At 32.1% G+C, this 27,441-nt stretch overlaps 1 protein-coding gene across 1 annotated transcript in view; it reads left to right on the top strand.

The window, feature by feature from the left end:
- Positions 1-2,847: 2,847 nt before the first annotated feature.
- LOC110465419 overlaps positions 2,848-27,441 on the top strand; it is a 99,439-nt gene continuing 74,845 nt past the window's right edge. The window contains exons 1-17 of the mRNA XM_021521211.1: positions 2,848-2,920; positions 3,707-3,772; positions 3,924-4,028; positions 4,305-4,373; positions 5,475-5,534; positions 5,791-5,898; positions 6,367-6,459; positions 6,682-6,804; positions 7,785-7,919; positions 8,160-8,225; positions 8,545-8,631; positions 8,915-8,977; positions 9,359-9,424; positions 10,084-10,149; positions 11,469-11,562; positions 11,711-11,776; positions 12,906-12,943. Of these exons, the coding sequence (XP_021376886.1) occupies positions 2,864-2,920; positions 3,707-3,772; positions 3,924-4,028; positions 4,305-4,373; positions 5,475-5,534; positions 5,791-5,898; positions 6,367-6,459; positions 6,682-6,804; positions 7,785-7,919; positions 8,160-8,225; positions 8,545-8,631; positions 8,915-8,977; positions 9,359-9,424; positions 10,084-10,149; positions 11,469-11,562; positions 11,711-11,776; positions 12,906-12,943 (1,362 nt within the window). The 5' untranslated portion in view covers positions 2,848-2,863. The remainder of the gene's footprint in view (positions 2,921-3,706; positions 3,773-3,923; positions 4,029-4,304; positions 4,374-5,474; positions 5,535-5,790; positions 5,899-6,366; positions 6,460-6,681; positions 6,805-7,784; positions 7,920-8,159; positions 8,226-8,544; positions 8,632-8,914; positions 8,978-9,358; positions 9,425-10,083; positions 10,150-11,468; positions 11,563-11,710; positions 11,777-12,905; positions 12,944-27,441) is intronic.

Raw genomic sequence — 27,441 nt, 5'->3', positions numbered from 1 at the left:
CCAAAATATCATTTAATCAAAATTGTTACTTGGTACATCATTTTTTTTCGAAATATGTGTTAACCATCCCTGATAAAGAAGTCTTGTATCAACATCCGGCGCCCTTATTATGAAATGTATGGTGTGTAGTTAGCGTTTTAGTTTTGAAGTAACTTTGAAGTCTATTTGTATGGTTACCATTCATAGACCTACCTGTCACATGTCGAAACATCGACAATTATCAACAATATATTGATATAACGCAATGTAAATTTTCATTTAGTCATTAAATAATTATTGACATAACTGGATGGAAATTTTCATATATTATCATCAAATAGTAATCACTGTTCACCTTTACAAAATACCTGTTTGATATTTTAGAAAAAAATTACTGGCAGCGTGTATAATTACAATAGATTTTAGATTTAACAGCGAAAAAGGTAGAATTTGCCTTGTCTGATGTCGCGCATTACATGAATGACATCGGACAAGTTTGCTTAGCTCTCAATGTGTATGCATTGCCCCTTAGATAAATACTTGACCCTTGCATACTATGTCTTGTTTTTACTTCGTATCTTAATAGGCGGAGCCGACGTAATGTTAGACCAGGTAAACACTTCTAACTACCTCATTTCTATATCTGTATTCTCGATGAATGTCACGGCACGAACAGAGCAGAGACAGCTTTATATTCGCTAGCCAACGCATTACCATTACCACTGTTGAGCAATTTAAAGCTATGAGGGAAGGTTGCTAATTTCAACTGTTAGAAACTAAAGTTGTAATATTTGATTGAGTATTTTTAATTAAAAAACGATTTTATCGAATAATAGATAAAGATATCATTTCACAGACTATTGCAGAGCGAAACAACTTTTCATCACTTTTTTATTAGTGCTCTGCAAATGAAGCATATCTCATTAAGATACCGGTGAATGGACATTGTGATACATTTTCTATTTCACGGATGTACCCGAAAAAAGATAATGCCTTGTTTATTTACTTTCTTGTTTATGCTTCAATTTGACCAAACAGTAAAATAGGTGGAAAAAATGTTCAAAATGAAGCCGTATAGCAGAAATGGTGTGTAGAGACACGTAAACGCTCGCATGTAGTTTGAAGTTTGGTCTTCCGTATACCGTGAAGCAAGTAATACATGTAAATATAAATGTTCGTTTTTTAGTGCCTACTCAACGGCATCGGTTGTTGCAACTAGAGTTTAAGGGGGAAAATAAGCAACACTACATGATTCATGCATGCTATTATTATTACCGTCTAAACCACGGGTTTAATCAATAATATCAAAAGCACAACGGGCCTCGGTTTTGTGAAAATTATTTTCCAGGTCATGGAACCGCGCACATAGATACAATAATATTCATTTAATGCAATGTTTAAGCATGCCTTATTTGTAAGTGAGCAATTGTATTGCCTTGGTTCTATTTTTGTTGGTCCTGTAGTTCTACGAAATCTATTTAAAGAATATTATCTAACCAACTAGCATATCATTATATCTGGCTAACGTGGAAGCCTGCTTAACCCCGTACAGAACCAACAGCTCAATGTTTTAATCATTTGCGCATGCTCTTTGCATTTCACACTCAATATATAAACTGGATCAACGAACATATATCGCCTGTTGGATAACTGAACTACTCGGTAGTGAAGCGGACGTAAAACCACTCGGTGTCAAAGTTTTGCTAGAACAGTCAGGATCATGTATGAAAGGTGAGTAAAATTCATATACATTTACTTTTTGTTTACCTTTTACATAGTTTAACATACTTCTGCAAAAGAAAATTAAAATGAATGTTTTTGTTAATTGCTATTAATCAACCAAATAACACACTATTGTAAAATATTTTTATTTCAATTGCATATTCAGATAAACTTTCAGGAAAAAATTGTTCTCATTTTCAGATTGTAAAACGAAAAAGTTCCATCATGTAAACTGTTATACAGAATACAACAAACAATCTGAAATATATGTTCTTATATTTTAGATTTAGTTTGTGTGTCTTAAAAAATCAACGGCTTTCTAATGTGTTATAACATCCGTTTTATTGAGAAAAATATCCAAAAGTTTTATTTTCTAAATGGTCTTTAAACAGTGTTGGAAGGAACTTTGTGTCATATTGAGTTAAATGCGACATACAATATGTAGCATTTTGAATGCTTATCTTATCTGGAATAATCACTACCTTAAAACCTGTGTAGTATTGCTAAAACTGTGGGTTAAACGAACACTGTTTTCCAGGGACAATGTCGAAAAGGTATTGCCAACGTTATTCTATGTTGTTTCCATGTATATTTTTTCATTACTTTGGGAACGTATAAATATACTTTGAGATGTGTAGAATCACGAAGCGTAGACCCTCGGTTAAAACCTAATACTTTCTTATGAACAAAATATTTGCCTGTTTTATGATGATTTATATAAAGTTTGATTTTAACTATATACAAATAGGTTTTGTTTCCTTATGTATTAAAATGAACCTTTGTTTGAAGATAATACAAATCAGTAAGATACATTCTTAAGACGTACACTTGTTTTGTTAAACACAAAGAGACAGACACAAATTGAATAAATAAACAACTGGAATTAACTTATATGCATTCTAATTTAAATTGTATTATTTTCCTTTCAGCAATCCAAAAAAGGAAAGTATAAGACATGAGACTGCGAAATTGATCAAGCGCTTTTATTCGAAGAGCATTGGTACGTATTTTTTCCATTTTTTTTCTAAACTGTTACGCCTCTAGTGTAATAGTTCAAATCATATATTTATAAGTCAACATAAGCACTGCCATTGCTTTAAGATTCTTTCATCGAAATGTTTTATTTTCTATACAAGGATGGCGGTTGCGAAAAGATGTAAATATGCAGACAAAGGAAAAGTCTCAACGAAGAGGAAACAGAAGGAATAAGATTGCTCCGGTTAGTTTAAATGTTTTCTTGCTAATAATTTCTAGTTAACCTTACATTTTGATATTATCAATGGTATACCATTAACCAAGCAGTGTGACAACATAGTTTAACTTCCTGGTCCTTGTTTAGCAACCCATAAGAAGAAGAGCATAAACTAAATCCAATCAAATAAAACTAAACAGTTACAATACAAGCAGGACGAGGGAGATTACTCCCGGAACTCACTCCCATCACACTAGCGTAACATCGGAAATCTCGGATTATAATATTGTACCGAATTGCGATTTTCATAAACGATTCCACATTACAAGAAGTATTTCATAATCAATATAATTTTCAAGTATCAAAATCAAAACAACGGTTAGTTCCACACTTTGCCACCCTTTATGATAAATTAGCACGAAATGTTTTGGTTTTTTTTGACAAATGTGTTTATGTTAACATTATTATAACGTCATAGTTGTTACTTTGGATACCACTGTGGCTCCTATAAAGAAGGCTGTTGTAGCCACGAAACATACACTTATTCTAACTAAACGCTGCGTTTTTATAAATTCTTACTTTTTTTACGAGATTAAAATCTAATAAATATATAGTGTAGGTATTAAACTAGCATGCTTCATAGGATTTGTTATGTTCATGTTGGCGTGTTGGAAAAAACTAACTTTTGAGTATTTGAAAATAAAACAAAAGCGATGTTATTATTATGTTTAATGACGTGCTATAAGCATTGAAAACTTACATAGATATAAATGAATATATCTATAATCATTCTTTGCTCTTACACATGAACAGTATTGCAGTCCTGACGTGACAGATATTTCTCAGAATACACAGGAATACAATAAAGAAAAACTACAGGTATGTTTGCTTTTTATTGTTAACGTATCATCATATAAAACATACTTTTTTTTATCAATGATAAGATTAAAGTCTTGGACATTCAAACTAATACATAAAGTAGTATTTTAATTTTTCCGTTTGCATAATTATTGCCAATCTTCCTTTTTAGATGTTTGAAACTGCCATCAACTCTGCAACGACAGAAAATTGGACAGAACACACTGTATCTAGACAAATCCTCAGAGAAGATGTCACTATTGATTCTGACTGTGCTGTAAGAAAACATGCCATGTTGAAAAAGGAACGTATTTCCGGCTAATGTATACATTTGACACTTTGACCTCTTATTTGGCTCTCTCTTCATATTTCCAACTTAGTTAAATGTTTTGCAACAACATCTTGATTTGTATATTAGTTTTGGACGATTATCTACTTATTTGGTAAAAGCCAGGGCATTTTGAAGCAAAACCACAATGATTAAATACAATATGCATCCATCTGTTTCAATGTAACGATAAGCTTATTTGCATATAAGGTTTATTTTTTCTAGATACCGGAAGGCACTGAACTAAACGAAGACAATGAGTGGTCTGACAATGAGACAGTTACGGAGCATCAGGTGATATATTTTTTTTTTTAAATTGACTCAACTACCATTGCGCTGCGACCGAACGTCCGGCCTCAACTGTCCCTGTAGTGACTACTCCTGACGGTCCATAAAGCTCATTAATATTTTGCTTGTTGCAAGGGAAGAGGGCTACTATGTTTGTTCAAATGAATAACCATTTCAAGAGCGTGATTAAAAACGTGAAATTCTTTTTAAAATACCTTAAGCGCTAAGGGTAATCATTTTGAGCATATCACTTGCTTATCATATTGATTTGTTTTAACATCAAAGGAGTCAATTATGTTTTTGTATACTTTAAAAATGCTTTCTCGGAAAAGAATATATGGATTTTAATCATGCCTATAAGTGGTTTATTTTTGCAACTAACCTGTTTTCTCTTTTGAGAATATAACTGTACTAAGATTGGTCTTAGATTTACCAGTCGGGTGTCGTCGATGGAACAAGAAACGCTTAGCAGTTTGGATCACGTACTCTTATTTACCTTGTACTTTTATTTTAAATCGAATTGTAATTGATTTCTTTGTTCGTATATTTGCCCCATGTTAATAGATTTTTAGTTCAAATTACGGTTTGATTTATATTGCTTCTTTTATTATTTTCTGTTCACTCTCTTGGTCACAGGAGCGCAATATGTTAAAAATATTTTTTATACACTCGTGTGGAATTAGGCATGTTACTTGCCAGGACAAATGATATCAAGTTTGTCCAAAAAAATGACATTTATCTATTTAAGTTGATTATACTGAAATATTTCAACAAAGATTCATATGATGCAAAGCATAACTAATCAATCTGTAGTGTAAGTTTGTGTGCACTGTTATATTTTCAATACCATCCTTTAACAGTCCCGTCAGGTATCTTGTTCTCATTGTTCTTATACTAGGAATGCTTCATTTCGCAAAGAGACAAACATGTATCCTACGTTGGTGTGTATCGAAATGTAAACATTATTAGTTTGTTGGTTTAAGAAAGTTCTTTAACTACCAGTTGGAATTATTCTTGGAAAAAAAATACTTCTCTCATTGTAAAGTGGCGATTCTTTTTGTGTTGCTAAAACAATTAATAGATTTTTAACTAACATGTTCTTTTCAGATACCTGAAGCCATGGAAGTACTAGAAGAACTTAATAAAGGCCCCAATAGTGAAAATCAGGTGATTATTAATGTCTATATAGGAACATGTGTATTTGTTAGTCATTTGTAATTGACGTGCATTAGATCACTTAATAGATCATACTTTAAAAAATGAATTGATTTAAGTTAATTTATAAATTAGATATTCACCTCAGTACGACATCGATGTTTGTTTCAGTTATTTTCATTTATAAATATTTTAACGAGTACAAATAAATGTTAGTATATGTTTTAATACTTTTTTTCGTAATTGTAATAAATCATCTTATTTTCAGGCCACAGAGGGAACATTGGACAAGGAAGAAGATGATATAGGATATGCCCATCAAATCTCTTCCCCAGAGTCAGAGCATTGCAAGAAACCTGTCTTAAGAATCAGTGAGGTTAGTACCAGCATTATCTGGACATAATACTTTGGTCATTGTGTACTTTGTATTTGGACTTCATTTCAAACTCTGTGCATCCTTTAATTATTATTTTCGAATGCTTAAAACTGTGTTCCTCGGGGACTTACAGTCCATCATTAAAGTCAATCATCTTGTCATGTAACATAGATATTAGAAATATGAAGAAGGAACCACGTATTAATAATAGACATAATTTCATGTTTGCAATGCGAATCCCGTACATTTCATTGGTAAGTAAAATAAACAGCATTTGGTAGTATCAAGGAGTCATACTTTGTAGAAATTGATAAGAATATTATTAAACCCTAGTCTGGTAATGCTCTTTAAACATAGTTTATTAAGTTATGAAATGTATGATATGCTTTGCAGATAATAGCTGTCGTCATAAGTATACTGTATTATGTTATAACGATATGTTCATGACTTATATACAATTTATGTCAGGTACAAGTTGAGCCAATGGACCTAAATGAAGCCACCCCTGAATACAGTTCTTCATTGTCACAGAACGATCACCATCAGGAGCTTATCTCTGAGGTAAAAAGGAAGTTTTTGAATCCGGGATAAAAGTTGAATATTCATTTTACGGACTTCGTGTCATGATCTTCCAAATGTCGATCAAATACTAATGTTAATTTGAAGTACATAAATTTTGAGTCTGATTTGAATACAAACTAATTATTACATATTTAGAACATTTCAATACCATTTGTAAAATATAATTGGAAAGTAACCATTATAAACTCTATCATAATACAGGAGACACGCGTTTGTAAACCAAATGAAGAATTATCAAAAGTATGTACAGTCGAAACAACAAACGAAGATGACGTTCCAGGAAAAACAAACAATTATCATCAAAATGGATCAGGAAATTATGAGGTAACAGTTTTCGTTACTAACCTCATAAGAATTACCTATGCATCAATCTTCCCATTTGCTCTGCATTGCCACTACATTGTACAGAACCTTACCAAACAAAATAAAAAGATATCAGATCATATTTCTCACATAATTCCCATTGGTGTAGTGATATGTTCGTAACTTCGTGACTAAATGACTTCGTTTTGACCGACATCACTATATTAAGCGTATTACTATGTAGTTATGTTGTGTAAAAGGTGAATATCTTCACGGTCGAAAATATTGATTAAATAATTGAAATTAAATCGATGATTTTATGTTTATTTCTACAAACTTCAATTTTTTGCCGGGAACGGTCGCGTGTTCTCGTGACGTCACAAGAACAGGTCCCATTGACAGACAGCGCGAAATTTGACTTTGAAATGCGATAACAAGTTGGAAATATAAGAAAAAAATCAATTAAAAACGGTAATATAAGTATTAAACTGCCTTCTTTGGGAATTTATTGTCCTATAATTCTCACATGATTGCAGACAAATTAGTCATAACGCGTTAACCAGTGAGAATTGTAGGACAATAACTTTCCAAAGAAAGCATTTAATGCTTAATTCTTTGCCTTACGGTTTGATGGATTTTTTCCATAACTACACACTGTTGTAGACTGTATATGACAGATGTGCTTTTAAAACGTATGTTATTTCTACTTTTACTTTCTTCACCGAAAATATATTGATTTACATTAAAATAACAAAATGACTTTTATCATCTCAAAACAATATGTATCAATAAACAGTCACCAAAATGTAGTTTTTTATGAAGATCAGATGCGACAACATTAAGCAATTATCATTAACGTATAAGTTTATAAAATATTTCAATCGAACGTTTATTGTGTACATAAAAATCAAACATACTTTGTTGTTATTTTCTCCTTACCATGTTATATACCCCATTTGCTTTTTGGAATGATTAACAATGTTTTTGTTTTGGTATAACAGGAACCACCCTTAGACTACCAGCTTGGTGAGAAAATCGATGGAGGTGAAAACAGCGGCACAACTATCTTCACACAAAGCCAAATTCCTAAAGAAATGGAAGAGCGAAAAAGGAATAAAAGAATTCGAGAAAATTTGGTATATATTATGAAGCTCGTTTATACGATATTCTATTTTATCATTGTTATTACAATATATATCTAAAGCTCAAAAAAAGATCGTCTGAATACATTTTGATACTATGTTGGAACTATAAAATTCACCCTCTCTAATTCTTTTATTATTTTTAGATGATTTAAGTGTTGCAATCAATATTGATCATTTAGCCCTCGTCAAAATGTGTTTGCTGTCACTAAAAAAAAAAAGTTCTCATTCAAGGACGATGGCCCAGACCCAACCGCCAAACGGAACAAACATGGAAGTGATCGAACACCACAATCAAATGTGAGTTATATGTATATGAATATCTTAAATTCAGTTCTGATATATGAAAGCAATCATACAAACAGTAAGCAAATCAAAACATCATCTTTCACCGACGCTTCGTAGTATTAGGTAAACAATCCCCCAATAATTAGCAATACAATTGTTGAGGGTATACGAACGCCCTGTTCCAGTATGTTAACAAGCTACGGTTATACACGAAAATACATATACAATTTTACATATTTTTTCGATGAAATTATACTGAGTATAATGTTTTTGTAAACAATTTAATACAATAAAGTAAAAATTAAATTAATATTTTTAATCCAAAATCCAGGAATTACAAACAGAATGCAAGCTGGTTAAAGTAAAGACTAAAGTGAAAAAGCAAAGAAAGAATAGAAGACGTCAATGGAGGACTTTGGTAAGATTAAAAACAATCATACTATTTCTGTTATAAGTTTCACACCTAAGTGTTATCATTTTAGATTAAGGAAACTATATTGATATAAAGTGTTATTAATCATATTTCGCTTTCAGTTTATGAATAAAGGTTTTAGCATTAGAATTTTCACAACCAGACTTCTCTATTTAATTTAATAGTCTGATTCAGGAACTAAATTTTAATAATACAACGTGTTTGTAAGATGTTTTCTGCATGTTTGCATTAAACATTTATATAATCATATATCAATATCCTCATTAAGGTTCCAGCACCATCATCCCGAAACCAGGAAACGTATGCAAGTGACTCAAAAACACAAGCGAAAGTATGTCAATATCTAAACTACATGTTTTATAATGATATGATACTTATGATTCACATATTATCTTTTTTATCTGACACTAGAAAACGCCATGGATCATTCGATTTTCAATTCATAGAATAAATCGAGGGATAGCGACAAACGCATCGTAGTAATAAATTACAGTAACACATTAAACAAAAATAACAAAAATAGCAAACAAATCATGATTTGTACTAAAAAAAAAATAATAACAAAACAGCGTCATCAAAAGCTCGATAATAATCATATTTACTTGACCTGTATTTGTCCTGCCAATGGGACATGAACCAATATTTTTAAGACTCATCAAAATATTTTTGTATCAGTTCCGCTTGGTAATTTATAAATATTATTCTTATTCAGGACCCTGCAACATGTTCAGATGCAGAGCGAGGAAAGCATGTAAAAGCCGACAAACCCGCTGTAAATGTAAGATATATTTATAATGATCCGCTGTGATATGATCTTATAAGATATTTATGTTCTTGCCTACGCTAAGAAGTTAACTGGCCTTCATAAAACTTTAATTCCAGAGACACAATTAGCATTTAAAAACACTGTCATTAATTCCACAGGTGTTCGTGGCTTATACTTTCGTAATGGTGTATATAAATCATACTTATTTTATTTGACTGTTTAGTATCATGCTGACAGGGGAAATGTAATCATATTTGGTGTGTATCCCATTATCTTCCAACATATCGAGCAGCCCACAAAAATTATGTTTAACTGACTTATTCTTTATCTAAATGATAAATAAGTATTTATTACATCTGGAAATATTACTCTTACTTCAAAAACAAAAACAAACAAATACCAAAGGTAAAACGAGCAAAAGATAACTTTTGTATATTTCGCATTGTAAATTTCATCTTCTGACATGTATTACTGTAAATAAAAAGAGTCAAAATGTATGCATGCTGCCACGTGCACGTGTGTTACACTTAAAAAGTTTCATTGCGAAATTAAAGACCTGTTCGATCATTATTTGTAAACAACCGAAGACATACTTGGAATTTTGGAATAATTTAGGAATACTAAAATAAATTAAAAACTGTAAGCTTGCCGTTGACTTTTTTTGTTGAAAGGATGATCCATTGAAGACAAGGATGTGGACAATAGCTATTTATGGTGTGATTGTATATACATTTCTGGTAAATATTGATTTATTTTTATTCACGAAACAGTCGTTTTGGGAGTATATAATATCAATCTAGTTAGGGCCCCGTATCGGAGATACGGGTGCCCTATAGTAATCTCTCTTTCTGTCTGTCCGTCCACAAATTCTGTTCCTGGCTGATAACTTTGGTATTTATTGACCGATGTACATGAAACATGGTCAAGATGTTCAATTCACAAAAATACACATTGAGGTAAAAAATCAAGGTCAAAGGTCAAGGTCATTAGGTTCAAAGGTCAAAGTCAAATTTTCCATATTTTCACTGATGAACATTTTGTAATGATATTATGAAGCAAAGTTGATCAGAATTAAACAAGGAGTCAACTGACCAAAGGTCAAGGTCATCGGGTCAGGGGTCAAGGTCAAATTTTGTAGCTTTTCACTGGTGAACATTTGGCTATGACATTATGAAGCGAAGTTGTTCGGAATCAAACAAAAGGACACACTGAGGTAAAAAGTCGATGTCAAAGGTCAAGGTCATTAGATTCGAAGGTCAAAGTCAAATTTGCATCTTTTCACTGATAAACATTTTGTTATGACATGATGAAGCAAAGTTGATCAGAATTAAACAAGGAGTCAACTGACCCAAGGTCATTGGGTCAAAGGTCAAGGTTAAATTTTTTGTACCTTTTTCCTGATGAACATTTTGTTATGACATTATGAAGCAACTTAACACAGAGTCAACTGACCTTAGGTCCAGGTTACGGGGTCCAAAGGGTCAAGGTCAAGTTTTGTATTTTTCACTGATGAACATTTTGTTATGATATCAAGAAGCAAAGTTGGTCGGAATGAAAGAATCAGTCAACTGACGAAAGTTCAGGGTAACTAGGTTAATGGTCAAGGTTATTTGGGTCTAAAGGTCAAAGACAAAGTGGATCTCTGACTTTGACCCTGGCTCTTGATGTAGGAGGTATTTAAGGTGAAATAAAACAAATCAAAGTTCACAAATGAGTATTGCACCGGTATTTACATTTCTGTTAGCCCAGCAAATATGGAGGGGGAAGGAAACAAGACTCCCATCATAGTACATGTAAAATGTATATTTTGCTTCCTTGCGATTCTTTTGGAAGTCCAAATGTCAAACGTCAAGCTCAGCTATATGGGCAGATTGCTTCTTGATGACTATGGGGGATATATTGCCACAAGACAGGGACCTTACTAGGCTGTCAGTGTTCTAGTGAGAAATATTTTAGTTTATGTTTTATTATATCTTTAATGAATGAATCTTAATATAGTAAATGCTTGAAATCTTACATTTTTTTAAATAGTTATATACACTATAAATTGTTTCAGAACTCCTCCTGTGCTGTAAAGTGTATTTCAATCATGTCGGTTTCTGTGACTGGACTTTGCATTTACTACTTTATGAATGCCAAATCTGCTGTTGGTAAGTTTTCAGAGAAGTTAAACTAGTTATTGATAACAGAAATGTACATGTAATAATCAAAATAGAGAATAGAGTTGCACTCACAATTCAAACAAAAAAAATTGATCGAGCTTCAATACTTTTCTTAATCTTTATCTTATTATTACAGATATTCCTGCTGAACATCCAGCTTCTAACCCAATCCAAGTACCAAAGAAATCGTCGGTCGAAGAAAGTAAGTTAATTTTCATTAGATACATTTTATTTTGATATTTAACTACAGTAACAAAACTTGAGTTGGTCTTTTATTCCTCGGTTATAACATACCAGCATTACCCGTGTAGATGGTTTACACATTATGCCGAAATAAGCATTTACTCCAAAGCCTGTTACAGAGAGCAAGACTTTCTGGATGCATCCGTTGTGCTGATCAATGAATTATTGTATACCGGGAAATGTTCGCTACAGTTTAATTTTCACCATTTTGGCCCTCCACAATAAGGGCAAATTGTTCATGCCAGTGAATATTAGTACACAGTTTACCCTATATATTAATTGAAGGTGAAGGGCAAATTTACACTGGGCGGAAATAGATTTTACTAGTCAAGGGCAATTATTTGACTAGTCGAAAGTTTCTCTATATACAATAATTAACCAGAGCTGTCTACTTGACAAGCTTGTACCTGTACTGACTTTAACGTTCGTCATGCTTGACCTTAGTTAATTTTTCCACATAGCCAAGAGCATCGTGATTTTATCTCAGATCACTGCTGAGGGATATACTCTCCTAAAATTGCCAAGAGACTTCACAACGAGAGCCACATACTGTGCAAAACACGCTTGTATTTCTGGAGCAATTCTTGTGTGATACCTCCTCAATTTGCTGTTTTTCTTTGTAAATATTGATATTTTTGCCTGGTTTTTCTACCTTTTTTTATTCATAGCATACATTATCATCCTTTTATTTTTGTGTTATTTTACATTGTATGCTTGAAGTACATAACGCTTGGATCGCCATATGTTCTTGAAGCATTGATCGCCAATAATTTTGTCTTTTCCTGGATGAGTCGACCATCCTTTTTTCCTTTATTTAAATGTGGATCTCATTTGTTTTAGTTTAAAATGACTGAATGCTTTTGAAACTGCATTTTTGTGGTGAACAAAAAGGGAGTAATCCAAACCTATTTGATGTGCAGCATCAGTATCTTTGATCATAGTTCTGTTTTTGTCAGTACCGCTACTGAAACGTTCTGTTTTAGAAGACGTGTCTTGGGTCTTAAAGGTTACTTTTTATAATCTTCGTTAATAAAAAATACTTTCTGCAGATGAATATATTGTGAATAAACTTTGCTTTTAAAAAATAGGTGAAGCTACTCCAACACAACGAAGAGATCTGTATCGGGTAAGTTAAATAATATTCAACATCTGGAACAGTAACGAAGGGATGCATATCTCTTAAAGTTTCGTCTTTCTTTTGGACACAAAATAAAATAGAAACCAATATCTTTAAGTGGAAAAATTACGTGCTAGCACATTTATCTACGACAGTATAAAAATACTGAACTGAAAGTAAGATCCATAAATGCTTCTCAGGAGTGTCTGGCATTTGATTGGTTGAAACATGGCAAACATCACAGCAATCAAGATAGCATAAAGACTTTAAAACTATTTCATTAATGTTAAAGCACTTTCTGAAAAGTACATGTAACTGATCAATAATATGAATATTAAACTAAATTTTAGTTTAGTTTTGTTAATACTTTACATTTTAATAACGTTTCCCTCATATATACCTCCATCGATGTATTATTGCAAAAGAGGGGGTAAGTGCTACAATTATAGAATAGTCAACAATTCATTATATGTCCAATCTTGCTGCAGACTAATTATTGCTTTATCAGAAATTAGATCACACACATATATATGTACAGACTCTTACTTGTTTTTCCTAAATATAAGTACTATTTTCTTTCAGGCGAGAAAAATCCATCGTTGGGTATATCATGAAATCTATAATTTTATACCGATATCGTCAAATGAATTTGACCTTTTCCGAAATTTCTTAAGTATCTATTTGTATCCAACAGAATTAAAGGAATGTAAAAATATTATCGATTTTCTCGAAATGCTTGAATCAAAAGGGATAATATCAGTTGGAAACTATTCCGCACTTCAGGAAATAGAGCGCTATGGTCTACATCACCATATCACTGATATAATAAATGATCCAGAAAGATTTTACGATGCAAGAATGGTATCAAGTCAAACAATTTTCTGCTTTGGGAGTAGTTTTTAACAACCAGACTCTCATTTTGGACACATTATTTGTTTGATATACTAAAGAACGATAAATAGACAAAATCACATTGCTAATTGTTTTTCTTCGTTATAAAGCCTGAAATGATTCAATTTTAAGTGATTTCGTAGAAGGAAATAAAAAATGTCAGTTTCAAACATTCAAGGATAGCAATCCTTAGTTTATAAGTTACTTTTTATTTATTTTTTTCCATAAAATATCAGGTCTGTAAATGCAAAATTTGGTATAGTCTATACAATATGAAAATATCGTTCCTAAATACCCATTTCATGTGCATCAGTGAAGATGATCATAAATCGAAATCTTAACTCAATGCCTGAATGTATAGCGTGGTTTGCTATTTCAGACGAAGGCAATGTGGTTTTGTTTGTTTCAGAACATGTAAGCATTAAGGGTGTACTCTTCAAGTCTCGTTTTGATATCATGTAACAGCTTTTTGTAATATTTAAAAAGCCTTGATCATTTTTTGTAGCAAACACCCATTTTAAAAAATGTGTATTTCTTGCGCATTACGAAAGACCAAAATTTCACCTTTTTGACACTTGATTGCTCACTTAAACCGTCATTGTGTCGCCATTTTTACTTATAGCAATTCGGGTTTTTTTGCTTTTCAACTTCAATATGTAAAATATGATAAAAAGTTTGCAACAAAGTTGAAAATTATACAATTTATTGGTAATTTTTACATGCTTAGTGTAACTGAAGCACTTCAATTTTTAACCCCCCAAAAAGTGAAAAATAACACAAAAAATCATAGGACAAATAGGAGTATACGGACCCCCCAATTTTGTGTCTGTTTAAGAAAGAGAAACACATTTTCTTATGATTCATTAAATGTTAAAAATAGCTTAAAAGCAGAACTTTTTATATCAAGCGTTAAATCTACAAAGATTGGTGATTTATTTTTCATTAAAAAGGAGGATTGGGGTAACTTAAATCGCTTTTCTGAGATAAAACAAATAAGATTAAGAAATTTTACTTCTATAATGTAAAAGAAAAGACTATTTGTATCAATTCTGAAAAAATTCATACTTATCTGATATAAATTTGGAAAATATGATTTTTTTCTGCAAATAAATTGGTCAAAACAAAAAAATCACCTAAAATCACATATCATGGTAAAGAAGTATCTTTGACTAATCATAGCAAAAAAACGAGCACACGGACATGTGATTTTTTGGTTCATTTTCTACTATGCCATTAACTCCTTTTTTCAAAAAATGCATATCAGAAAAAAGTTTGATACAGGATATGTTTGACTTCTCAGAGGTGTACATCCTTAAACCAGTAAGAATGAAAGTGTAAGAAACATGTATAAACTATAAGGAAATGTATACTTTGAAATAAGGGAAAGGAATGTTTGATCTTAAACTTTTATCTCCTATTTATTTTTTATTTTTAATACTATATACCAAAACGTTTTTGCAAAGCTAGAGGGCATGGCACTCATGCTGATGTAACTCTTTAAACCTATTTCAATTGAATTTATTAGATTTATAGATTTCAAAGATTTTGAAAAATAAGTAAGTCGGATACATGGAACAGACATAACTTAGGAAAAAAACAGCTTACTAGATGTGATATATAATGTACCGGTAACCTCGGTCTCACATGGACTCGCTATAGACCTATATCAGTTGAACAAGAACATTTTCCTGGTGTATATTGGTTGTATTTCAAATCTGACGACCATCATAATTAAGTATTATTTTTACCATTATAAAATGATAAGTCACAAACCTGTATTGTCAGATATATATTGAACCCGTCTCCGTACGTCATAAACGGCAAGTCGGACAGTTAATGTCATTTTTACCCATTTATATGTATGTTTAATATAAAACCCGTATCTACACAGATACTTCATGTTGATACGTGTTATAAGTATACTTGCATAACCGGTATATATTATAACCCGTATTCATGTAGGATAAATTCGAATGATTTATAATAGTGTACAGTTTATGTTGTCTATCTGCGCGTAAACTAAAGCTCATTTTTAAATCTGATTTTTTTTGTTTCTCATTTAATAATATAAATCTATAAAATGGAATCAGTAACTAGGCTTTAAATTCGTTGTTTTTCATCAATGCATTTGATATCAAATTTGTATTAATTTGATTTAAAATATTAAAAAAACGAAGAAGAAAACAGCTATTTGAAAATTGAATATTTTGATGTAGAAAGCCAAAGCTGTTGCTGAACAGTACGGTAATCGGTAAGGTTAAGACAACTCATCAATGGTATTTCAAGTCGAAATATTGAAAATACACATCTAAAAAGTGCTCCGAAACATAAAACAAATTACAGTGCAAGAGGAAAGGTGGTTACAAACCTTTCCCTAACATAAGAATGCTACATCATTTTGACACAACAAATAATATTCCCATTAAATAGTATTTCATATAAACCTTTTCCGACATTTCCGGAAACAAACAGTCATCCCCGGGAATGAATTATCTACCAGCAGAGTAAATTGTCTCTTATAATCACTTAAATACAAAGTGAGGAAGCGCCTATTTATAAAGTTTGATGTTGATGAAGAAAAGCCAAGAAATGGATAGTTTTGCTATGCAGAAATAGCCAAAATATGGTGTGTTTTTTACAGTTAGTATGCAGAAATGAAAGCCCACGCATATGACAGACAAAAATGTCCTTTCTACGCATGAACACTGGTATAATAATGTTTAAAAAAGTCAAATATATATATTTTTTTTGTTAATTTCCTTCTTATCAATGGCCAGTTTCAACCAAATATATCACAATAGACGATATTCACGCATTTTATTATGAAAATGCGGGTTTATGTCTCTCTTTGAAATGCCATATCTCCAAAACCAGTTGTCGATTGAACTTGAAATTTCATATTTGCGTACTTCATTTAATCCATATAACGAATATAACAACGAATTATAAATCCCTGATGAGGCCGGAAATTACCCTTAAAGGCCCTAGTCGTTATGTAAATGTTTATCTTTATTTTAACACAGCCGATAAAAGTCATCCTATCCAGATTCATGACACAAATATTTTTTAAAACTTGTAAACCCCATTTTACCAACTTCAGTAATTTGTGATATCTTGATTGAAAATGATCTATTTTGTTTATGTGATATGTCGCTTTTAGATCACTTATTGAATGTTCTGCTTTATTTTGATAAAACACAGAAAATTGAGGACCACAGTAAAAACATCCAATTTTTAAAAACGCTTCTCCTACAGTATCAATTTCCGACGAAATTTACACAGTATACGGTTTTATAAATTATGTATGGTTTGATAAATAATTGCGCGAGAAAGGGGGTGTAACCTGCTTGTATAAAATTTCGATGTCGAACGAGTGATAATTTGACAACATCCGTAGAAAACATATTATTTAGCGCAGTCTGTCATTGGGTATCAAGCAGTTTTTTTGCCTTTGTTTGTGTAAATACAAAAACCTAACACGGCGATTTTAACTAGTCAATTAAAATACCAATACTTGTGTTTTATAAAAAAAATCGAAATATTCCCACAAAAAAAGTTAAGCAAACATGTTAATGACTTAAACAAGTTTCAAAGATGAAATTTTTACAAAGAAGGAAAACTCATATCATGACTTGAGCAAAACACAATAACTATAAAGGGATGCTAAAACTGACTTTTATACATTTGCACTTGACCTGTGTCACACAGGAGTACTTAGTAATGTTAATAGATAGTTAATAGCTGCATTTGTAGATACTGAGTAGATTCTTGTGTCACACAAAAAGTGGTTATTTTTTGTCAAATATGAGTATTTGCTCCTGTCACAAAAGAGTAGTTACTAGTGTAACAGAAGATATTAAAGCAGGTCACGTTAAAACGTATCCACTTTGATATTGACGCAGAATTACACGCAGTAATCAGCCTAATTGAAACGTCGCTATCTACCCTCAAATAAAGAACCAGTACATAGGTAAAGACCCAGGCGAAGGTTCTAAAGATACCTGACAGAAAGTACAGTCTTATTTAAAATGATTTTTATACAGTTTTCGAAATTATAAAACCTTAGTCACGAAAATTAATTACCATTGTATTCAGTATTTGGCAGAAGACAGTTGATGGTCATTTTGTTTACAAGTGTACCGAGATAACGTCACTGGTGGAGGCTCTCAGTACACAGTGCCTACTCTAGGACTTACTTTAGTTTCGTTTCCTTTAATTTAAACTGATGCGAAATTACCCGTATTCCATACAAAATTGTGTCATATCGTTTCAGCTAAAAATGAACAGAATTTGATTTTACTGGACGATTTATCACAATTAAGCATAAAAATCAATATTGAGTGTCACGTAATCATCCTTGCAATTGGTCTTACTTCACATTCTTTAAGTTAGTATTGACAATAGGTAAAATGTTATAATCATATTCAGGTTAAAATCCAGTTCTCTTTTGGTGCTTTAGATAATCTAATTAAGATAATCAAATAAAAAACCTGTATATAGGTTAAGTCCCTGACGATGGTTCTGAAAGTAACAGTAAACGACGCCTAGTTACAGCTTCTTGTTTGACATAGATATCGAATTAAAATATCGAATTAAAACCTCTGGTACTAAATGTCTTTCGTAAGATAATATTATTAGTGAAGGACAAGTATAGAAGTCCCTTGCGTTAGTTCTGAGTAAACTCCTTAACAAAGTCTATTTACAGCTCCTTGCTTAGCCGGCAATAACATCTGATACTTTTTATTAAGAAGTGAAAAGATTATTAAAAAAACATTCTGATAAACCATTTAAATAGTTGCATTCTCTCTGATTAGTCTGATGCATTATTTACAGCGAAAATATGAAGTCTTGTATTATCAGATCAAAAAGAAAATCTCACTGTTAGGAACACATACCTCAAATTAAGAACCAGTATATAGGCAAAGCTCCTGGCGAAGGTTCTAAATATACATGTAAACGATGCTTAGTTACAGCTTCTTGTTTGAAAGATGTGTTGTAGGTGATATTATCTTATTATATCAAATACTCGGATTATATAGTATACCCTTATTCTGACGAAAGACCAGTACATGGTGCATAAGTCACTAGCGTAAATTATGATTGCAGCAGTCTAAATTTCCTGAGAGGTATCTATTTATGACCAGGTTTTACTGTACAAATACGGTTCACCTCAGTGATGTTTTGTGTTTATCAAATGTAGAAGCAGTTCCTAGGCAAAGTTCCTAAAGAAGGTTCTGACTAACCCCATACGCGATGCCTAGTTACAGCTTCTTATTTGATTGGCAATTGGAAAGCACCCTCTGTTAAAATTGCTTTAATGTAAACGTACTTGGCAGTCATGTTGTAACAGCATTTTCCTTGTTTTGTTATATTAGGTAAAAAACGTTCAGTCCAAGTAACTTAAATAAAAACTTTTCCATAAGTACCATCAATATATATTACCTAGTCTGAGAATTCCCCCAAAAGTAGTACTAAACTTAACATTTCTTCGGTCTGTATTGGTGACAACGGTTTCTCCCTTTCCGCCTTAAGTAGTGTTAATAGATAAGTTTTCGTATTTCTCTTGATGTAAGTGGTGAGGTGTTGATATATTACCTTGGACGGATAGCGACAAATGTCAGTGATATATCGTGTTGAATACAAATACTGTAGACATGGCATAGGGGGATAAAAACAGGAGGATAGGGTGGGCGGGGCAGGTGGGAGATTCATGTCGATGTGTAATAGACAGTTGAACGGTTGAGGTCAAATAACAGATCAACAATTTTACATAATAATGTTCTCCTGCATAATGTATATATATCATTAGTGAACAAGTTGAAGTACACATTGACACACATTTGATTATTATCTCCTTAAACGGTGATAGCATGCATATTGTTTTTCAAGAGTCGGCTACACAACTATATCAAATATGAGATAAATGACTAGCTTTCTATATCAAATAACTTTATCTTTTTTTTTCTTTTTGTTTTGTTTTTTTTTGAAAAGCAAACTTTTGAGATCAAAATACAATATTCTCATATAGAGCAACAGCTGTCAACAGCTTCAAACAGTGCATCAGCATTACCAACAGACAGTGCATTCATAGGCACTTTAGTCATAATCACAGAACTGACTTCTGGCCGTACAATTTGTTTTATTAGCAAAAGTGTAAAGAACACCAACGTAGAAGGAAAACAATGTGTAATAAGTTATAAAGTATTTTAAAATTGAACAACAGCCGCCGAATATAGAAAACACGATTTACAATTCGTTAATTTACGATAGGTACTATTTCACTTTCCACATGCGCTCTGATCATATCAAATCGTATCGATAAATTTCTGTTGTTTAAAAATTGGAAATGTTCATAAATGGGATGAAATGTACATGAATTGACAAAAACAGCAATCTGTCATACTAGTATTTAACATTAATGCGAAAAAGTTGTCAAACTTGGTATTATGTTTTATAAAGTTTAAATAACCAAATTTTATAACAGCTTGTCAATACAGTTGTTGAAAATGGACCCCAAGCTTGAATACATGATGCGAAGTTGAAATTCTTCACTGTATAATGTTTTTTATTTTCCAAAATATATATCATCGTTTTCATTATTACACGCGTTAACAACTATTTAATGGGAGGAATGCAACATTTTATGAAAATAACCAAATTAGTTCTTTTTTGATTGAAATCAGATTCGAAAAATCCTTTTGACTTAAATTCGGGAAACAGACTTCGACAGAATCTACTTATTTTAAAACTGAGCTTCATAATATAGGTAGATATAAAATATTAAAAAGAATTATACTTATAGTCAGAATATAAACAGCAGCATGTATTGCTTTCTTTGAACCCTTTTTATCCTCAATGCATTTTAGTGGGAACATGATTGAAGGGGAGGGGAGGGTTGGGTGGTGGTAATACGTGATTTGCAGTACAGGATGCGATCCTCTGGCACACCGTGAAAAGTTGTAAGATCGCAAGTCACTGGCGTGGACTTGAAACCCCGTAAACTTGGCCTGCTGCAAATCAGAACGTTCTGCCAATTAGAATGATATACACATGTATTGGTAATTAAGTTTTGAAGTATATCATTGAGGATGAAATTGGTAAACTGTACATACTATGTTGGTCTAGGAGTGAATATGGTGAATGACCATGAAACACAAGTGCAAGTAGTAGTTTTTACTCGTAAAATTATGCAAGAATGCTAAATAAATTAATATATACAGTTAATGTTTCCTGTATAGTTCTTTTCGAATAAAAACGTTCCAATCCTTAAATAATTTACAAAAAAACGAATAATACGAATGAGATATTACTGTTTAGCTTTATAGTGCGGACACTAATACATGCAAATTATGTTCAACCATTCACCCGCATATATTCTTCCTGGTGTCATGTTTATAATATCAAACATCAGAAACATTCAAATCCGCTATCACAACATGAATCACACAAGTTGTAACTGCTTTCGATACAGACACCTAAACGTCTAGATAACTCTTAATCCTGGAAATCTTGTCGCTTTCTTTTGCTTTTTCACGGCCTATCAACGATGCAATATACTGGGTTAATCGAGCAAAGGAATAAAACGAAATTATACAAGTTGATATCGTATTATTGATTTACAAAAGTATATATTTATGTTGGCATTACATATAGATATGTTTATTATCATAAATTGTTGTGAGTGCCTAAATATCTATGTATACATTCTCCTAATCAGCATCATATTATCACTTCAACTTAAAACAAGCATTAAATCATATAGGAATAGAATCTCATTATTACGAATGTTCAATAACTCGTTTACTTCAAAATAGAAACAAAAAGTTATAAGATTCTATAGCTGTTAATTTTTTCATATCTCACCTCGTGTTATGTTGTACATTAAGNTATATAGGAATAGAATCTCATTATTACGAATATTCAATAACTCGTTTACTTCAAAATAGAAAAAAAGGTTATAAGATTCTAAAGCTGTGTATCTTTTTCATATCTCACCTCGTGTTATGTTGTACATTGAGCTGCTGGTGACCCCAATATATTGTAATAGCTTGCTTCATTGATCCGTTCATTACCAATACATGATGTTCCTGCACTTCTCCTATTTCAATTCTAGATCAATGTCATTATTAGGAATATTAAAACCCTTGTTAAATGATTGCGTAAATATATTTAGATGTCTTATAGTGTTTAGAAAATTCAAATTGAAAATAGTTCCTGTCCTTTGTTTTGAACGTTCAAACTACATATTATGTAGAAGACAAGGCAGAAATATACCTGTAGAGGTGAAATGAATGGAAGCGGCATGAGAGGGGGGGGGGGGTTAAATGGGAAATGAAAAGGATCAAACGTATATGATTTAGAATATCATCATTTATACATAATATTAATACATCAAAGAAATGGTATATCTATATTCAGGTTAAAATCCCATTCTCTGTCGGTGCTTCAAATATTCTAATTAAGATAATCATATAAATAGGCAGTATGTAGGCAAAGTCCCTGGCGAAGGTTCTGAATATACCCGTAAACGATGCCTAGTTACAGTTTCTTGTTTGAAAGATTTGTTGAAAATGATGTTTTCTTATCATTTCAAATACTCTGATTATATATAGTATACCGTATTTCTGACGGAGGACAAGTACATAGGCTCACTATCGAAAGTTCTTATTATATCAGGTTAAATTTTCTGGGAGGTGTACTCGGTTCATTTAGTGTTGTTTTGTGTTTATCAAGTAAAGAACAAGTATATAGGCAAAGTCCCTGGCGAAGTTTCTGAATATACCCGTAAACGATTCCTACTTACGGCTTCTTGTTTCATCGACATTAGGAATGCGACCTCTCTTAAAGTTGTATTTTAACGTATCTGACAGTCATCTTGTAACATTATTTTCCTTGTTTTGTTATATTAGTTGAAAAACATTCAGTCCAAGCGACTTTATTAAAAAACATTCCATAAGTACCATCTATCTATTTACCAAAGTCTGGGAATTCCACCCAAAGAAATATTAAACTTTACTTTTCTTCGGACCGTATAGGTGAGAATGATTTCTCCCTTTCCGGCTTAAGTAGTCTTTTTGATAGGTTTTCGTATTTCTTATGACGAAAGTGGTGATGCGTTAATTATGTTAGATGGAGTAGAACACAGGTCAGATAGTGATAAATGGAGTTGAATACAAAGGCTATGGACATGACAAAGGAGGACTCGGGTGCATAGGGTGGGCGAGTCAGGTGGGGATTCATGTCGATGTGTAATAGACAGTTGCACGGTTGAGGTCAAATAGCAGATCAACAATTTTACATAATAATGTTCTCCTGCATAATGTATATATATCATTAGTGAACAAGTTGAAGTACACATTGACACACATTTGATTATTATCTCCTTAAACGGTGATAGCATGCATATTGTTTTTCAAGAGTCGGCTACACAACTATATCAAATATGAGATAAATGACTAGCTTTCTATATCAAATAACTTTATCATTATTTTTCTTTTTTCTTTGTTTTTGTTTTGTTTTGAAAAGCAAACTTTTGAGATCAAAATACAATATTCTCATATAGAGCAACAGCTGTCAACAGCTTCAAACAGTGCATCAGCATTACCAACAGACAGTGCATTCATAGGCACTTTAGTCATAATCACAGAACTGACTTCTGGCCGTACAATTTGTTTTATAAACAAAAGTGTAAAGAACACCAACGTAGAAGGAAAACAATGTGTAATAAGTTATAAAGTATTTTAAAATTGAACAACAGCCGCCGAATATAGAAAACACGATTTACAATTCGTTAATTTACGATAGGTACTATTTCACTTTCCACATGCGCTCTGATCATATCAAATCGTATCGATAAATTTCTGTTGTTTAAAAATTGGAAATGTTCATAAATGGGATGAAATGTACATGAATTGACAAAAATAGCAATCTGTCATACTAGTATTTATCATTAATGCGAAAACGTTGTCAAACTTGGTATTATGTTTTATAAAGTTTAAATAACCAAATTTTATAAAAGCTTGTCAATACAGTTGTTGAAAATGGACCCCAAGCTTGAATATATGATGAAAAGTAGAAATTCTTCATTGCATAATGTTTCTTATTTTCCAAAATATATATAATCGTTTTCATTATTACACGCGTTAACAACTATTAAATGGGAGGAATGCAACATTTTATGAAAATAACCAAATTAGTTCTTTTTTGATTGAAATCAGATTCGAAAAATCCTTTTGACTTAAATTCGGGAAACAGACTTCGACAGAATCTACTTATTTTAAAACTGAGCTTCATAATATAGGTAGATATAAAATATTAAAAAGAATTATACTTATAGTCAGAATATAAACAGTAGTATGTATTGCTTTCTTTGAACCCTTTTTATCATCAATGCATTTTAGTGGGAACATGATTGAAGGGGAGGGGAGGGTTGGGTGGTGGTAATACGTGATTTGCAGTACAGGATGCGATCCTCTGGCACACCGTGAAAAGTTGTAAGATCGCAAGTCACTGGCGTGGACTTGAAACCCCGTAAACTTGGCCTGCTGCAAATCAGAACGTTCTGCCAATTAGAATGATATACACATGTATTGGTAATTAAGTTTTGAAGTATATCATTGAGGATGAAATTGGTAAACTTTGCATACTATGTTGGTCTAGGAGTGAATATGGTGAATGACCATGAAACACAAGTGCAAGTAGTAGTTTTTACTCGTAAAATTATGCAAGAATGCTAAACAAATTAATATATACAGTTAATGTTTCCTGTATAGTTCTTTTCAAATAAAAACGTTCCAATCCTTATTTTTTTTACAAAAAACGAATAATACGAATGAGATATTACTGTTTAGCTTTATAGTGCGGACACTAGTACATGCAAATTATGTTCAACCATTCACGCGTATATATTCTTTCTGGTGTCATGTTTATAATATCAAACATCAGAAACATTCAAATCCGCTATCATCAACATGAATCACACAAGTTGTAACTGCTTTCGATACAGACACCTAAACGTCTAGATAACTCTTAATCCTGGAAATCTTGTCGCTTTCTTTTGCTTTTTCACGGCCTATCAACGATGCAATATGTTGGGTTAATCGAGAAAAGGAATAAAACGAAATTATACAAATTGATATCGTATGATTGATTTACAAAAGTATATATTTATGTTGGCATTACATATAAATATGTTTATTATCATAAATTGTTGTGAGTGCCTAAATATCTATGTATACATTCTCCTAATCAGCATCCTAGTATCACTTCAACTTAAAACATGCGTTGAATCATATAGGAATAGGTTCTCATTATTACGAATGTTCAATAACTCGTTTACTTCAAAAAAAAAAAAAGTTATAAGATTCTAAAGCTGTTAATTTTTTCATATCTCACCTCGTGTTATGTTGTACATTAAGCTGCTGGTGACCCCAATATATTGTAATAGCTTGCTTCATTGATCCGTTCATTACCAATACATGATGTTCCTGCACTTCTCCTATTTCAATTCTAGATCAATGTCATTATTAGGAATATTAAAACCCTTGTTAAATGATTGCGTAAATATATTTAGATGTCTTATAGTGTTTAGAAAATTCAAATTGAAAATAGTTCCTGTCCTTTGTTTTGAACGTTCAAACTACATATTATGTAGAAGACAAGGCAGAAATATACCTGTAGAGGTGAAATGAATGGAAGCGGCATGAGAGTGGAGGGGGTTACATGGGAAATGAAGATGATCAAACGTATATGATTTAGAATATCATCATTTATACATAATATTAATACATCAAAGAAATGTTATATCTATATTCAGGTTAAAATCCCGTTCTCTGTCGGTGCTTCAAATATTCTAATTAAGATAACCATATAAATAGGCAGTATGTAGGCAAAGTCCCTGGCGAAGTTTCTGAATATACCCGTAAACGATGCCTACTTACGGCTTCTTGTTTCATCGACATTAGGAATGCGACCTCTCTTAAAATTGTATTTTAACGTATCTGACAGTCATATTGTAACATTATTTTCCTTGTTTTGTTATATTAGTTGAAAAACATTCAGTCCAAGCAACTTCATTAAAAGACATTCCATAAGTACGATCTGTCTATTTTACCAAGTCTGGGAATTCCCCCCAAAGTAGTATTAAACTTTTCTTCGGACCGTATAGGTGAGAATGATTTCTCCCTTTTCGGCTTACGTAGTCTTTTTTGATAGGTTTTTGTATTTCTCATGACAAAAGTGATGATATGTTAATTATGTTAGATGGATTAGAACACAGGTTAGATAGTGATATATGGAGTTGAAGACATGGCAAAGGAGGGCTCGTTGGATAGGGTGGGCGGGTCAGGTGGGGATTCTTGTCGATGTGTAATAGACAGTTGCACGGTTAAGGTCAAATAGCAGATCAACAATTTGACATAATAATGTTCTCCTGCATAATAAATATATCATTAGTGAACAAGTTGAAGTACACTTTGACACACATTTGATTATTATCTCCTTAAACGGTTATAGCATGCATATTGTTTTTCAAGAGTCGGCTACACAACTATAAAAAATATGAGATAAATGACTAGCTTTCTATATTTACTAACTTTATCATTATTTTTCTTTTTTCTTTGTTTCTTGTTTTGTTTTGAAAAGCAAACTTTTGCGATCAAATTATATTATTTCCATATAGAGCAACAGTTGCCAACGGCTTCAAAAAGTGAATTAACATTACCAATTACAGGGGGGAAATTCAAAGTTTTAAAGTTTTGTGTAAATAACCAAACTAGTTCCGTTTTTGTTGAAATCAGATTCGAAAATATCCTTTTGGCTCACATTCATGAAACAATCTTCAACCAAATCTACTTATTTTAAAAGTAAGCTTCATAATATAGGTAGATATAAAATATTCAAAATTTTATACTTATAGTCTGGATATATACTGTAACATGCATTCCTTTCTTTTGACCCTTTTCATCCTCAATGCTTTTTAGTGGGGAAGTGATTTAAGGGAAGGGGAAGGGGATGATTGGGTTGTGGTAATACGTGATTTGCAGTACAGAATGTGATCCTCTGGCACACTGTGAAAAGTTGTAAGATCGCAAGTCACTGGCGTGGACTTGAAACCCCGTAAACTTGGCCTGCTGCAAATCAGATAGTTCCGCCAATTTGAATACTAAAAATATTTATTGGTAAGCTTAAGTTGAATAATAACATTCAGGACAAAATTGGTTAACTGTGTATTATATGTTGGTCTTGGAATGAATATGGTGAGTGGCCGTGAAACACAAGTGCAAGTACAATTTTACTCGCTCATGAACGTCATACCTCATAGAATTATGCAAGAATGCTAACCAAATTAATATATACAGTAAATGCTTCCTGTTTTATTCTTTTTATATAAAAACATTTCAATCTTAAAATAATTTACAAAAAACGTGTAATATGAATGAGATATTATTGTTTCAGGTTTATAGTGCGGACATGCACATTATGTTCACCTGTTTACGCGCATATATTCCTCCTGGTGTCATGTTTTCAATATCAAACATTAGAAACATGTCATGTTGATTATATCAAGCATTACAAACATCCCAATCCTCTATCATAGATATAAATCACAAAAGCGA

Source organism: Mizuhopecten yessoensis, unplaced genomic scaffold (genome assembly GCF_002113885.1).
Source record: "Mizuhopecten yessoensis strain PY_sf001 unplaced genomic scaffold, ASM211388v2 scaffold11075, whole genome shotgun sequence".
Classification (NCBI taxonomy): domain Eukaryota; kingdom Metazoa; phylum Mollusca; class Bivalvia; order Pectinida; family Pectinidae; genus Mizuhopecten; species Mizuhopecten yessoensis.
The sequence above is the reverse complement of the archived record's forward strand: the minus strand, read 5'-3'. Positions and strand labels throughout refer to the sequence as shown.